This window comes from Candoia aspera, chromosome 1 (assembly GCF_035149785.1).
Source record: "Candoia aspera isolate rCanAsp1 chromosome 1, rCanAsp1.hap2, whole genome shotgun sequence".
Taxonomy (NCBI): Eukaryota; Metazoa; Chordata; class Lepidosauria; order Squamata; family Boidae; genus Candoia; species Candoia aspera.
The window spans coordinates 151,550,630-151,565,677 of record NC_086153.1 but is presented as its reverse complement, the minus strand read 5'-3'; the positions used below and the strand labels follow the sequence as shown (position 1 = coordinate 151,565,677).

The 15,048-nt window shown below is 40.7% G+C and overlaps 1 protein-coding gene across 1 annotated transcript in view; it reads right to left on the bottom strand.

Annotated features, from left to right (window-relative positions):
• Positions 1-640: 640 nt before the first annotated feature.
• The window catches only part of SHLD1 (shieldin complex subunit 1), a 97,599-nt gene continuing 83,191 nt past the window's right edge, over positions 641-15,048 (bottom strand). The window contains exon 3 of the mRNA XM_063315965.1: positions 641-1,996. Coding sequence (XP_063172035.1) covers positions 1,488-1,996 — 509 coding nt within the window. The 3' untranslated portion in view covers positions 641-1,487. The remainder of the gene's footprint in view (positions 1,997-15,048) is intronic.

The window sequence follows — 15,048 nt, the reverse complement described above, 5'->3', positions numbered from 1 at the left end:
GCTATTTTAGTAATCTGTCAGGCGATTCACTACATATTCTTATTCATGAGAACAAGAAGTATTAGAACCAGATCTGTGCATATAAGGGATTTTGTTTTTCTAGAATATTAAGAGACTGGGCACAGATTAAAATCCTGCAAGCATGATAAAATACACGGTTTTTAAATAACACTTATTAATGTTCAGTGTATTTGTTTTAGTTTACTGTCTTTTTCTTTTCCTTCTTAAACCCCACCCCCACCCCAATATTAAAGACCTTAAGCTGATATAACTAAAAAAAAAAACATAAATTATAAATAAAAGGGTACCAAAAGGGTACTTTGGAGCATGTGAGGGCATGAAGGTAGCATTGGCCGGTAACTCTTTAGAGCACCTTCGTTTTCTCCCAGAACTTTGTGGCTGCCTGCCAGCCAGATGATCTTGGGAAAGGATGCGGCTGCTTTCTTATTAAACTTTATTAAGATTTCAAGATAAAAGCTAACAAGAAATGAAAAAAGTAAAGTAAAAGAACAAAAGGAAAAAAGGAAAAAAGGAAAAAAGCAAAGTCAAAAGTGCAAAAAAAGAAAAAAAATGAAAATACAGAAAAAGAATGACTCCCAACTTTCTTTGCTACAGATACATTTGTATTAAACTCTTAGTCTAAGTTTACAAAATAGCTTTCATTAATTCTATTGTCCATTGTTCATTCTAATGATCAAATCCAGATATCATGATTTCATTTTTTTCTGTTTCACACAAAAAATCCCAAAGGGGTTTCCAATAGCATTGAAATTAGTCAGTGTCTTTTCTCTAATCAAAGCTGTCAGTTTTGCCATCTCAGCCAACCCCATCAACTTCACCATCCATTCTTCCATTGTAGGTGATGTTGAATCTTTCCACCTTTGGGCATATAAAAGCCTCATTGCTGTCACCCTATATAAAAACAAAGTTCCATGGGTTCCTTCTAACTGTTTGTCCATCAGTCCCAAAGGAAAAGTCTCTGGTTTCAATTGTATATTAATCTTTAAGATCTTCTGAATTAAAATCTGTATTTGATCCCAAATTTTTTTAGCTTTTTTGCATGTCCACCAAAGATGATAAAAAGTTCCCTTTTGTGGCTGTTTTCAAAGAGTTGCAATCAGGGTACCCTGTGAAGCACTGCACAGCCCTCTTATACAGCACATACCTACTAGTGTAAAAAGTAAGAAATCTCTGTTGGTGAAGCTAGGTAGAGCTGGGCTTGAACCTTGGAGAGTTACTGCCACTCAAAATAGATAATTCTGGACAAGATGGACCAGGGTCTGATTCACAAGCTTTTTTTGCACACAGAAAACCTACTCTTTAATCATTGACGTGAGGAATACTTATCATTAAAAGCAGTGGCTTTATGACATTTTACAGTTTAATCATGCCTTCTTTATACTCTTGGTTTTATAAAGCTGTTCTTAACAATTCATTCCCTAGCTCAAAAAAATCTTACCAATTTAGAACTACTTTCAGGCCCAGAGTCATTTTGGTACATTCTGTTTTAAGATAAATTGAAGAATATCATCTGAGAGTCCAGGGACCACCTTTCCTTTCTCTGAACTAGCACTGGCACCGACAGGAGTCAAAAAGCAGATGTGGTTGGTAGGAGACTGATGAAAGATTTTATTCTCCTCTCGGTTCAAAACCATCTGAGCAATTTGGAGACTCTTCACTGTAAATTTCATCCCCTCTTTGCCTGCAAGATCTGCAGTCTTAAGAGACAGACGCTGTGAAGTTGACTCATATACTGGACTCCCTCCAAAGGGTTTCTTCTGGCACCAAGTACTGTAGAACGTGTCCAGAGATTTTCTAAGGATGGATTCTCCTTCTTCCCTTTGCTCATGAACGTCAATTTCACTAGGCTGACCATGCTCTGTATTCCCACAGCTGGCAGGCTTTGTCCCCTCACAGAGGCAAGGCCACAGAGCGATCTTGGCTTTGGCAGCCGGCCCTGGGAAAAGCTGACAGCTGGACTCTGTTGGGAAATAACCTGGAAATAAGAAAAATCAAACAGAAAAAAATTCATCAGTGAATGCAATCCAATGACCAGCATGATAGGCTTGTGTATGGCCCAGATTTTAATCCATGACCAACCTAGCAATGACAAATTTTGAAGCAAAACTCCAGTTTAAAAATCCCTTTGGACCAAGCAGGAAGGAGCCTTCCACCAAGTGGGCAAGAAAGCATTCATACGCTTCATCTGCAAAGTTTAGGCAACTCTGGACTTACCAGTGCCATGACAATGAATGGGAAGAATTTCCTAAATTGGCCAATTCAATAGCCTGGATCAACAGGGAACTACACATCCCATTTGTATTGGTAGGAAAAATGCTGCTTCATAGATCCAGGAAACAATCCCCATGAAGGTATCCAACCCGTTCACTTGGAAGGGAGAACCACAGAGATGGCAATAGGTCTCACATAATTTTTGAGGTTCATTGTGTTGCCTTAGGAGTGCCATTATCCCCAGCCTCACCCTCCAGTAAAGATGTTTATGGAATGACTTAAGACAAACGTAAAACACTCTGTATTGAAAAGTAAAACAACACTGTTCAGTACAGAGTGTTTTACATTTGTCATGTAGGCAACAAGAGATACCAGATGCCCCAGTCAGTCTATAATAATTTCATATGTGATCCCAGTCTATGACCAACATTTATTATGCCACCAGGGACCAACATTCATTTCAGGGTCTCATCAATATTTAGAGTGACTCCTTCCCTGTGCGGGTTTTGCACAGGTGGCTTAAAACTCTCCTGTTACCAAACAAACCATCCACTGCAAAATGAAAATTTACTCTGGATTTGCTAGGAGCCCTTTTATTACTTGAACGCTGTAGCTGAAAAGATGTGAGCTTCCCTGGGGAAATAAAAGGTTTAGAAATAGTCTCAATTTTTCTTTGAAAATGCAGATGATTCACTAATAAAACTCAGTAACAATGTAGTGTAGAAGCATTGCCAGTAGTTAGAACTTTTTTGATTTTTTTAATAAAAGTGTAGACTATTGTGAGCTATTTGATTGCAGACATAATGACCATGTCCAGGTTGACTGCATTGTTGGTAAAATAGCACAGCCACTAAGTCAGTTACGCATCATACCAGATTATATGCAATTATGAAATTCAAACTATATTGAATCTAGCTGTCTAATTTTCTCCAATTTTTTTAAATAAAGGAAGTGACTATAGAAACCTGAAATTTAAATTATGCACTGAAGAGGGAGAACACCATTGCTATTTTTCTTACAGAAAGAGAATATGGAAGCAAGTATAGAAAACAGCCATCCCAGCACCAATCCAATAAGTCACTGCCAACACACCCTCTACTGCTTTCTCTGCCACTTTCCTGCTGCTTAATTACCCCAAGTTTTAAAGTGATTTACATGTCTGGAACCTCCCCCTCCCTCCATCTAAGAAAGGAAACTGGTATAGACATGGCTCAAATATTAGCCACATTTTGCTTCCCCTCCTGTTTTTTAATCATCTTGCCTGATGAAGAGACTTTTTTTTTTTGGTACATCTCTAGTTCAGCTAATCGATTAACATCTATTGATTTTTTTCCCCTCCTTACAGGTGTTTGCTGGGGAGCAGCAAGACAGACAGCTACGTTTCCACTGTATGAAAGATTAGCCCATCTCCCCTTCCCCATATTTCTATTGTTCTATTGTACAATATAGGTCAATGTAATCCAAACAGCAAGCGGGGGGAGGCACTGAACACTCTAAAGACCTATTAACTAAAGAAAAGATTTTAAAAAGTAGGAAAACTGCACACTGGGTGTAACAACATCAGCAAAATAAATCCTATACTAAAATACTGGATTATAGTATATCAGTGTTTGTCAAATCTGGCCACTTTATGACGTGTGGACTTCAAGTCCCAGAATTCCACAGCCAGCCATGTCCACCCATCTTAGAGTTGCCAAGTTTGAGAAACACTGGTCTATATGGATATGTATTGAAAAATGTACCAGAGCAGATAAGAACAGCCTGTTAGGCTGATCAGAGATGAACAAACAAAGACAACTTGTAATAGCAATTTCGTTGTGCTTTATTTATGCTGATGGTGGTGCAGATTCATAATTGACAGGCGTGAAACAAAGGGCCAAGGAGCTCAGGTTTACATATATACTAGAAGTTCAAGAGAAGAGAGTACTCAGTATGCCAAGGTCTGTTTTGGAAAACAAGAACTAGCAAGGATACGGCAAATCCATTCTTCCCAAACTGTCTTATATACCTACTGAACTGCTGGCTGGAGCAGGACTGGAAGGGTTGCACGAAATGGAGATGGAATTTTATGCAAGGTTTTTAAAAGTCAGACTTACCCAGTTCAGGATTTGGAACAAAGGCAGATGCTATATGTGACAGCCTACATTCAACCATGGCTTGTGGCTTGCCGTTCAGGGTCCACGCAAATGCCCAAACAAATGCTTTGTGCTAGTTTTACTGCTAAGGAGAAGCTGGGAATAGTTTCTCACAGGAAGCATTCCCATCGAAGAGAGAGGGACGGCTGGAAATGCTGGGCTGGCGTTAGTGATGGGAGTCCTACATTCTCAGAGGAACTAAGGGAAGGAGAACTGGGGGAAAGGAAATGGAGGTAATACCTGACAATTAAGATGGACCTAGACCAGTGTTTCTCAACCTCAGCAACTTTAAGCTGACTGGGGAGTACTGGGAGTTGAAGTCCACACAGCTTAGAGTTGCTGAGGTTGAGAAACACTGGCCTAGGCAAATCCAGAAAAGATTGCTGAAGAGAGCTCTTGGCCATGAACAAAACTAAGTCATTTGCTTTATTTTATGACTGGTTGTTTGAATAAAAGGACAAAAATTTCTGAAATGGTGGTTTGCACTAAGTTGTCTATCAAATTCTGAGAACCACGGGAAGTCCTTGTGATACTGTACCTTTCCTCACCTGTCAGCTTTGGGGTGGCTGGTTTTGAAAAAGCTCCCCAATCATCCCCTCTCCTTCACACTTTTTTTTGGGGGGGGTAATATTTTAAGTGTAGCTTCAGCCTGAATTAGATAGGCTCATCTTGCCACATCACATTTTCTTTTAACAAAATAAAGACAAATGTAGGAATCTCTATTACCATAGAGAAGGATATACATTTTTGTTCCTTATTCAGATTTCTCATACAGCTCTTCAACGAATTAAAAAACAAGAGTAGGGAACTGACTTCAGACTCATCTTAAACGTATCAGCAAGAGTAATTTCAAGAAGCAAGTAGAAGAAAAGCACTATTTATTACTGACACTGACCTTAAGATATGACTGTTTCTTCCAGACTGTAAAGATTGCTTCTCAGGTGTTTGCAATACATCTCCTAGGTCCAATGAGTAGTTGCAAGTAACAGACACTGCTAAGTACTTATCTGCTCTTTAACAGCCCTCAAGCCAGTGTTTTAGCTATATTAGAAGAAGCCAACATACCACAAATGACCACCAATCCTTGTTTTTGCAGTCTCCAGAGCCAGTTATGGATGGCTGAAAATTGGAAACGGTGTGGGTTTTTTGAAATAGGAAACACACTAAAACACCAGCGTATGGCCTGAAACGGGCTGCATTTAGCTTTAAAACACAAGAAAGACCACCCTTGATCCCAGGAAAACAAAAATACCAGACCTTCCATTGGTACCTTCACCTCTCCACTGTGGCCCTTTGGCCCTTAAGACCTGCCCTTAGCTCATCCTGTGGTTCCATTAAGAAAAATTGTGTTCCAAATCCTCCAATCTTTCCATTTCAGTTGTATGGAGGGGGGCTATGAGTGCCAGTGGAATACCCTAAATTCAAAAGCAAAAGGAAGTAATTACCAACCCATTTGCTGTTTCTATTGAGTTGAGGATTTTTGTAATGACACTATTCATATTTGGGATGAGAAAGCAAATCCTTATCTAGAGTAGATAAAGTAGAATTTTCCTTGAAATCCTCATTGGTCTAGTGGTTAACGCAACAGGCTAGAAACCAGGAGACTGAGAGTTCCAGTCCTGCCTTAGGCCTGACAGCCGGCTGGGTGACCCTGGGCCAGTTCCCCTCTCTCAGCCCAACTCACCTCACAGGGTGGTTGTTGTGGGGAAAATAGGAGGAGGAAGGAGCATTAGGTATGTTTGACGCCTTGAGTTATTTATAAAAATAATAAAGGCAGGATAGAAAATAAATAAATATTAAATCCTAAACAAACTAAGATGAGCCCTTCTAAGATCCATTCAAAGGAAGACCAATAGTCCATTATCCATTTTTTCCATCCAAGACTGACCGACCAAAATACCTGTGTGTCTCAAGATGGAAGGGTAAATTCTCCCCTTCCCTCTTCCATGGGTTATGTTAATCCTTTGCTCAGGACTATCATTTTTAAAAAATAACAACTAGACATGGTTGCTAGTTACACTATGAAATTAGGCTGCTAAAATGAAAACTGGGAAAGTAGGAGCCCAGAAGAGAAATTGGCACTGAAAACAAATACTTAGCATGAGCCACACATTCAGAGGTTCCCTGTTTCTTAAACCTTAGGTTTTCCACCACCATCCTGAATCACTATTTTCCATTTGACTCTGAATGGGAAACTTTGGGATCTGTTAAAAAACAAAGCTAAACCAAAAAAACCTGGTGTGTGTCTGCCTGACCCAGTCTTCATCAGGAAGACCAGCTATAAAATGGCAGATGATAGGCTCTTTCTTTTGCAGCTGGCTCTGGATACTGAATGCCACCACTTAGCAACCAAGCCTTCACACAAACAGGTGCAACAAGATGGAAAGAGGACTCTGAAGTTGTTCTTTCTAGTAAAAGCTAGTGTCTCATCAAGCCTAATGCAACAATAAAGAAATAGTTTGCCACTGCTGACTTCTGGGGAAATTTTTCAATTTCCCAGTCTTGCATAAAGTCCTGGAATTTCCTGGAGTCCCATCCACTTATTAACCAGGTCAGACATTGCTTAGCTTATCAAAATCAACCAAAAGTGACTGGGTGCTGCCATGTAGCTGGAGAAGAAAGCTTGAGGTTTATGGCTAAACAATGGTTTTTTTTTTATGCTCTCCAGTTATCAACTATGAACTAGTAACTTTAATATTACTGTGAGGCTGAGTAATGGAGGAAGGAAACAAGATGATTAAAAAGGCTCTGCAATGCATAACATTTTTTTTAAAGAAGTTTGAAACAGTGCTTTGATTAAGTTTTTAAAAAGCCAGTACAGTATACTGCAGTGGTGGCATGAGTATTAGTAATTAGTGGTCTAAATGGGATGCAAGCAAGCTCACCAACTACAGTAGAAAGAGGGGCAAGACTTTTGAGCAGGACTGTGACACTTTGGACTATCAGGGTGGAGAAAGCAGCCCTTTGGCCAACTAGCAATGTCCTCTGCCCAGAGATGAGCACCAAGGGCACTTTCACCTCTTTCATAGCTATGGCTGCAAGAAAGGGTGGCTTGCTTCTCAAACAGGCAACCCTTTGCTAGTCTGTTGGTGCTGGATGGCACAGTGCCCTGAATCCAGGCTCCAAGCTCTACTTGAGGAGCTTTGAGTTCTCAGCAACAGCTCATACCAGCAAGTCTGGACAATAAAACAATAAAATTTTCATAAACTAAGTATAAGCAAGTGTTGTGCTTACTGGAAATAATAATAATAATAAAGGTACAAGAATACCTGTAAATATATAAAATGGCCTTTTTGGAAAAACTGGGTCTTCTGTTTCTATCATGGTGGCAACCTGGCTCTTTAACAGAGCGATTAGTGATATTAAGACATGAAAGGTCAAGTTAGCACAGTGAATAAAGTATTGGACATGAGCCAGGGAGATTCAGTACTAACTCAATCATGGAGTTCACTCAGTGGCTTTTTTCATTCTCTCAGCCATGTGTTACTGCTCAGATGATAAAATGAGGACTAACCCCAATAGATGCTGCCTTGAGCACCGAAGGGGGAAAAAAGGGATCTACATGCAGTAATAAGTAAAATCATCAATGACCATAAATGTGATGCAGTCTAAGGAGAAACAACCTGATGCTCCCAACAGATATGCTTGCAATTCCCATAGCCTCTTGCCACTGGCCATGCTGGCTGGGACTAATCTGGAATGAGCCAAAAGATCTGAAGGACAAGAGCTTGCCTAGCTCTGCCTGAATGTATACTTATTCTAATATTCTTCTCGTTAAGGTTATTCTAATTTATCACATAGAGCAACTTGAGCAACACATCAGGACTACAAGGTTAAGGGTAGGATTTGGGCACTGAGGGAACAAGTCTTCAAGGAAAATTCCCCTGGTTCTTTAAAGCTGGAAGGAAGGGTTGGGATTCTAACCTTTGAAAAGATTGTCTGGAAGAAGGACCATAAAGTAAGAGGCTACAAGCTGGCTGGGGCTAATGTAAGCTTTAGAGTAACTTACATTAACCCCAACCAGGAGAGCAAAAGATGTCTGTCTCTCACATTTATAGAGCCACCCATCTCATAATAAAGTGACTCTAGGCAGCCTGAAATAAAAAAAGATGAAGGACTCCTGAAGCACCAGTCCCAAAATTGGAGGGAGCCCATATGCCTCCCTTTGGCTTAGAGGATGAAACAGAACCTGCATAAGGATATCTTTTGAGCTCACTCCCTTCACAAGGCCCGTCCTGGATTGAAGGGAGAAAGCAGTTGGTTTTTCTTTTTTCTTTCTTTTTTTCTTTCTTTCTTTCTTTCTTTCTCTTTCTTTCTTTCTTTCTACTATCTTAATCTCAGTTTCAGCTTTCAACATTACTCTTTGCTGCTACAGTTTGGAGGTGACATGAAGGCAATCATGTTTTCAAACAGCTCTGTGTTTGGAAATGGCATGACATTCAGGGAAGAAGTTGCACTCGATTACCTCCATTACTTGAAGCAGAGGGGAAAAAGCAGGGATCTTGTTGAAATCTTTTGTACATGCCTGTGAGAAAGCTGTCAGGAAGGCTCTACTCCTCCTCCTTTTCCTTTCTACCTGCTGTTTTGCTAAGGACATCCATGTGCTAATCATCCACTTTGTAAAGGTAGTCATGTAAGTCCCTTGCAGCAAAAATAGCAGAGCTTTACAACACTTAAGAGCCTTCTCCAACCTGGTTCCCGCCAGATGTGTTAGGACTACAACTCCCATACTTCCCAGCCTACATGCCATTCATCCAAAGGGCAACAGGTTGGAGAGGGCTGCCTTGAACACTGACCAATTTGGATAATGGCATAAGCTTTCGTGGAATAAAGACTATAAAAGCTTGTGCCCCAACAACCGTAAGCATTTTAAGGTGCCATGAGTTGCTTTCATTTTTCCTAGTGGCAAGTGATTCTCAAGGTTTCACAGAGGAGCTGCTGCTGCTGCCCTCTTGTCTTCTCTGGTTTGCAAAAGCTCGTGAAGCTTGTGGCTGCCTTTTGCAGAGCCATTCTGTCACTATTTTTAAGGGCCTTTGCTCAACTTCGTGTTGTGAGCCCCTTCCTGGATCTGGAGGCCCTCCGGTCAGTCACTCATGCCCTGGTCATCTCCCATATAGACTATTGCTATGTCCTCTACATGGGGCTACCCTTGAAGTGTATCTGGAAGCTACAGCTGATTCAGAATGCAGCCACATGAGCAATTTTGGGTGCCCCAAGGATAACACATGTAACACCTTTTCTACGGGAGCTGCATTGGGTGCCGGTTTGCTTCTGGGTCCAATTCAAAGTGTTGGTCATTACCCTTAAAGCCCTGCATGGCAGGGGTCCAGGCTACCTGAGGGACCGTCTCACCCCCATTACATCGACCCGTCCCACCCGGTCAGGCAGAGGGGGCATGTTATGGACCCATCCATGAGAGACTGTCAGTTGGCGGGGCCCAGGAAGACAGCTTTTTCTGCCATGGCCCCCACGCTATGGAACACTCTTCCCCCAGAGGTGAGGCGGGCCCCCTCTCTCCTGGCCTTCCGGAAAGGGGTGAAGACCTGGCTCTGCCACCTTGTGTGGGATGGGAGGAAGAGTAACCAATCCTGGGGGTGGTTAGCACCCTGAAGATGCTCCTGTAAATTAAGAACTTTTTACTACCTATGTCTTGGACTATATTTTCATTTAAGAATATTGTTTTATTGTATTTTACCAATTATTTATTCTTGTCTTATTGTAAACAACCCAGAATCACTCTTTGAGCGAGATGGGCGGTGACTAAATTTGAAATATAAATAAATAAAATAAATAAAACCAAGTCTTGTATAATTTATTGGAACATGATGAGTAGGCCAGCATTTCATATAAACTTGAAAGCCTTTTAAAGGAAGCCCTGTGGCTGACACACGGCTATTAAATACAAACCACCTGGGAGCTGATTCAACTTACACTGTGGCTATTAAAGGGACATCATAGCATGAACCTCCTCATACTTTGAACTTTCTCCTGTTAATTGCAAGCTTTCATCTTCTCTTGCATGTGCAACGCCACTCTTTAGGAACGCTGAACCACAGTAAAATAGAGCCTCTATGTTTGGAGGGGGAGGCTATGTTGGCGAGCACAACTCTGTAAACTTCAAGATGGAAAAGTACATAACAAGAACATAAAAGAAGAGTGAGCTTAATCATAGCAGAGTCCTTTTTGGTCCAGCATCTTTCCCTTTGGGAAGGCTACAGCAAGACACAAATGTAATAACTTTTGCTGTTCTTGTTTCCCAGCAGCAGGTATTCAGAAGCATAAAGCTTCTGACATTATAGCAAATATTATATAGCCAAGATGACTAATAGTCATAGACTGGCATATAAAGGTTAAAAGAAAAGACAGAATTGAATCTCTTTCTTCCTCACCCCAAACCCAAACCTCAATTATTTTCAGCCGCAGATTTTCTTGATACATGATGGAGTAAGAAAAAGATTTATCACGAACTTTTTATAGCTTGCTCCAGAAACAATTTAAAAAAAAAACTAGACAATTGCACATTGGAAAAAATGTGGAGTGGTGTCATCCAGGGATCAGCACTGTCTTTATAAATTATCTGGAACAAAGAGCGAGCCGTGAGGTGGCCAAACTTGTTGAAAACACCAAACTGTTCAGGGATTGTAAGGAGTTCCAAAATTATCTTTCCCAATTAAATGAATGGGCAACCTCCCTCCCCAGACATCATGCCACGTCCAAACTGTGGCAACAGGGAGCTATTTGAATAGAGAGCTATTTGAAAACAGCTGACAATATGACAATCAAATATCACATAAATATATAGTAAAAAATTAAAACATGTAAATTAGAGCAAAAGGTTGTGTCTGGAAAAGCTGGACACTGTTATTCTAAATGAGTTTTCCTCAGCCTGGTGTCCTCCAGATAACTTCCATAATTCCTAGTCACTATGGTTCATTCTAGCTAGGCTGGCGGAAACTGTAAACTATACATCTGGAGGGCAATGGTTAATGGAGAAAAACAGACTAAGGATCTATCTAGTTCAGTATTCAATCACACAGTGGGCATCCAGACACATCTGAAAAAGTCAAAAGCATGAAGGAGAAAGAGGGGCCGTAGCCTTCCTTCACTATCATTTCCCAGCATGAGATAGTCATAGGTATGCTGTGCTTCAGAAGACAGCACACCAGCCACCCGGATTTATAGAGAACAGGATTGTCCACCAACCTGCTAATCTCATTCTGTATCCATCTAAACTGGTGGTCATCACCATATCTCATGTAAATAATTTTCACAGAGCATTTTGTAACAAGTTTTTCCTTCTCTCAGTTCTGACTCCACATTTAATATTGTGGTGCAGGGAAAGCATCTCTATCTATGCCTAAATAATTCATTTAAAAGTCAGGGCAACAGCAGCAAGCCAGAATATACGACAAGTCAGGGCAATAAGAAGTCAGAATAATAAAAAGCATGACTGTAGGTCTACACTGAGGCTGAACAAGCAAACAAAAACTAAAAGCCAAAATAATTTTGGATCCTGCCTTTAGGAAGAATTGTTATTCTTGGACTAAGATGAATCATTAAGGAACTTTTGACTGCAACAAATTGAATACATAAATAAATTAACCTATTCTCACCCTGATAACAGTTCTCACTTGAGGCACAAATGACCAGGCTCAAAGTATCCTACTTTGGACACATTATGCGAAGACCCAGCTCTCTGGAGAAGGCTCTAATGCTGGGAAAGGTGGAAGGAAAGAGAAGAGGACAACCAGCAGCAAGGTGGACAGACTCAGTTACAGTGGCAATGGGGATGTGCCCATTGGAAGAGCTGAAGCTTAGGGGCAGATCATCTATTTGGTTGCTAAGAGCTGACATTGACCTGATGGCACATAATCAATCAATCAATCAATCAATCAATCACCCTGATAACAGCCAACTTAGAGGGACTGGGAATTATTAAGACTTTGGAATGCAAATCTATTTCTTATTTAGGAAATTCTAATCTCTCTTCAAAAATGCCATTGATGGCAGCTTGAAAATATAAAACCTTGTATTAAACTAAAACCAATTAGAAAAAAACCCAATAAAATAATACATTGTGCTCCTTACAGAAGCTCATAACCAAGAAAGCAAGATTCTCATAGACACAAAGTAGGTGGGTTTATCGCAAGGGCAAAAAGCTTAGGTTACAGAATCTGGGGAACTGGACATGTGTACTCTGGTCCTTTTTTATTGGTGAGAATGTTAAGACAAGGCTCCTTATTGTCTTTGATCTTATTTTTGATGGAGTCTTGGTTTAATGAGGAGGGTTCTAATTGCTTATTTGATACCAGAAAAATATTCTCACTCTGCAATATTTTGCAAAAGTCCGTTTTCAGAGAATTCCATCACAAAATGCAATATAACCAGGTCAAACCCTTGCTTAAAAAGAAATTTTACCACAAAAGCTTTGATGTCCCAGGCCAATGAGAATTCATAGGAAAACCCAACTCTAAGTATCCAAAGGCTTGAATAACTGATTGAAATAATATATCCGGAAACCACTCGGCTCCATACTAAAGTGTCTTGCCACCGAATGCTGACTTCAAGAAGGGTTCCTGAAAGACTCTTCCAGGTTGCCAAGTCAAGCAATTAGCAGGTTGGATGCCAGTCTGAATTCCTTCCACGAAAGCAGGCATGTGTCTCAGTGAAACTAAAATTGTTTCACCTTAATCTCAAAGGTATCAATTAATAATGAAGCAAGTTTCATTTACATAACAGCATTTAAAACAGCATATTACAACCCATCTGTTACAGCTATAAACAATGTCCCTGCAAAGTGCCAGAAAAACATAGGCTAGAAACAGATGCTTCCACAAATACAGAAAGAACTTTTCCTTAAGGGGAATAAAACCAGAACCTTGCTTTGCTAACACATCTGGCAAGCTAATGAACGCTAGCACTATACATTAAAAAAAAAAAAGTCAAGCCTCAACTTTCATATAAAGTGCAAAGATCCACTGAAAGGTCTATGCATTTTTTGAACTCTGGTGTTGAAAGCCATCACTGAGACTAAATGCGAGCCCTTCAAGCAGCTATCACCTATGAATGGAGCCATTTCTCATTCTGGAGACCAGCTAGAGATAGCAGAGCTCACAAGCTCACCTGAAAGCAGGCTTGTGTCCGAAAACCTGAACTGTAGCTGGAAACAAACTTCCAAAGTCTGCCCGGCCTTTTTTCCTTTAGGGCACCCAGTGCTTCCTGGCACTGCTCCAAAAAGCAAACCGAGAGAGAGGCAGTGTGGCTCTTCTCAAAGCAAGGAGCAACAGAGGATCATTTCTACAATCCAGCTAAATTTGGTAACACAAGGCCAGCTTTCTGCTGAAACGGTGATGCAGTGGCCTGGCCTGTCAGACAATAAAGCCTCAGCACCACTGACTCATGTTTTGCATAAGCCTTTGCCAAGACCTTGGCTATAATGAGGATAAAGGAAGGAAGGCTCTTACAGATGGCATTGCCAACATTTGGCACACATAAGCCTTGTTGAATAGGCTACCCAGCTCACAATTATGAGCCAGCTTTATGTCTCCAAGACACCCAAAAGCAAAATATAAAGCAAGCAGCCTTCTCACATTGTGTATCCTCAGTTAAAGAGATTTATTTCATCTGAAACAGGAGGCCCCATTTAGCTCCTCTAACAAGTGCCTGCAGCTCTGTCCTCCTCCATGAATTATCTGATCCCTTTTTAAAGCCCGTGTTTGTCATCACATCTTGTGGCAGAACATTACAAACGTTAATTATACTTTTCTGCATATTAAATTAGCATTTAAAATCTGAAATAGTCTAAAAGGCAGTGCATTGCACCACCACTCTCTGCAGTTATTTTATTAGGCCAGTAATCATTCACTTTCTTTTGGTACAAGATAAGTGTTTTGGGGATGGCAGAGCAAAACTGATCAGTGTATAGTTTCCACAGAAGTCTGAATATATGAAAAATGCCAAGCACTTTTTTTTTTAAATAGAACATCTGGTTCTTACGTTTGCCCGAGAGACAATATTGGACAAAGTGTTGCTCATGAGACCCTTCCCATCCTAAGCGAGAGAGACTTCCATGCAAATGCCCAGATCATCCAGAGGTCCAGTTCACCATCTTGCTCATGGAGATCATCTGGGGAGGTTCTCTAACAGTTGTCACAGCCTTGTCTTGCTGTGACTCAGCCAGAAATGCCCTCTCCACAGCCTCCCCGGGTCTTTGCAACTCCCGCTAAGTTGAGGGGCCTTTCTTTTTAAAAAAGGCCCTAAGACACACTTTTAAAATATGCTTTTAATTATATTCACTGTTGACTTTAATATCAAGAGTAGCTTTAGTTTTATTTTTCTGCCAACTTCTGAGAAACCTGAGTAGCTGGTAATATATAAAGCCAAACCAGCCAATTAACAAATACATATCAAGAGACAGAAAAGCTCACAAAGTTTGTGTCTTGGTTGGAGACTTACATTGGGATTCCAGTCCACGCTGGGAGAGAACCAGGACTGTATTCTGCTACCTCCGCACAAATCCTGGAAGAAAATATGAAGCAGGACGTGCTTGTTCTTCAAAAAACTACGCACCTTCTCCCTCTCAGGGTGAAAGAATTGCAGAAGGAAAAAATCAGGCCCCCTCTCTCAACCCACAAAAAAGAACAAACTACTATGTTTTCTAGCATAAACAGCCTAGAGCTAG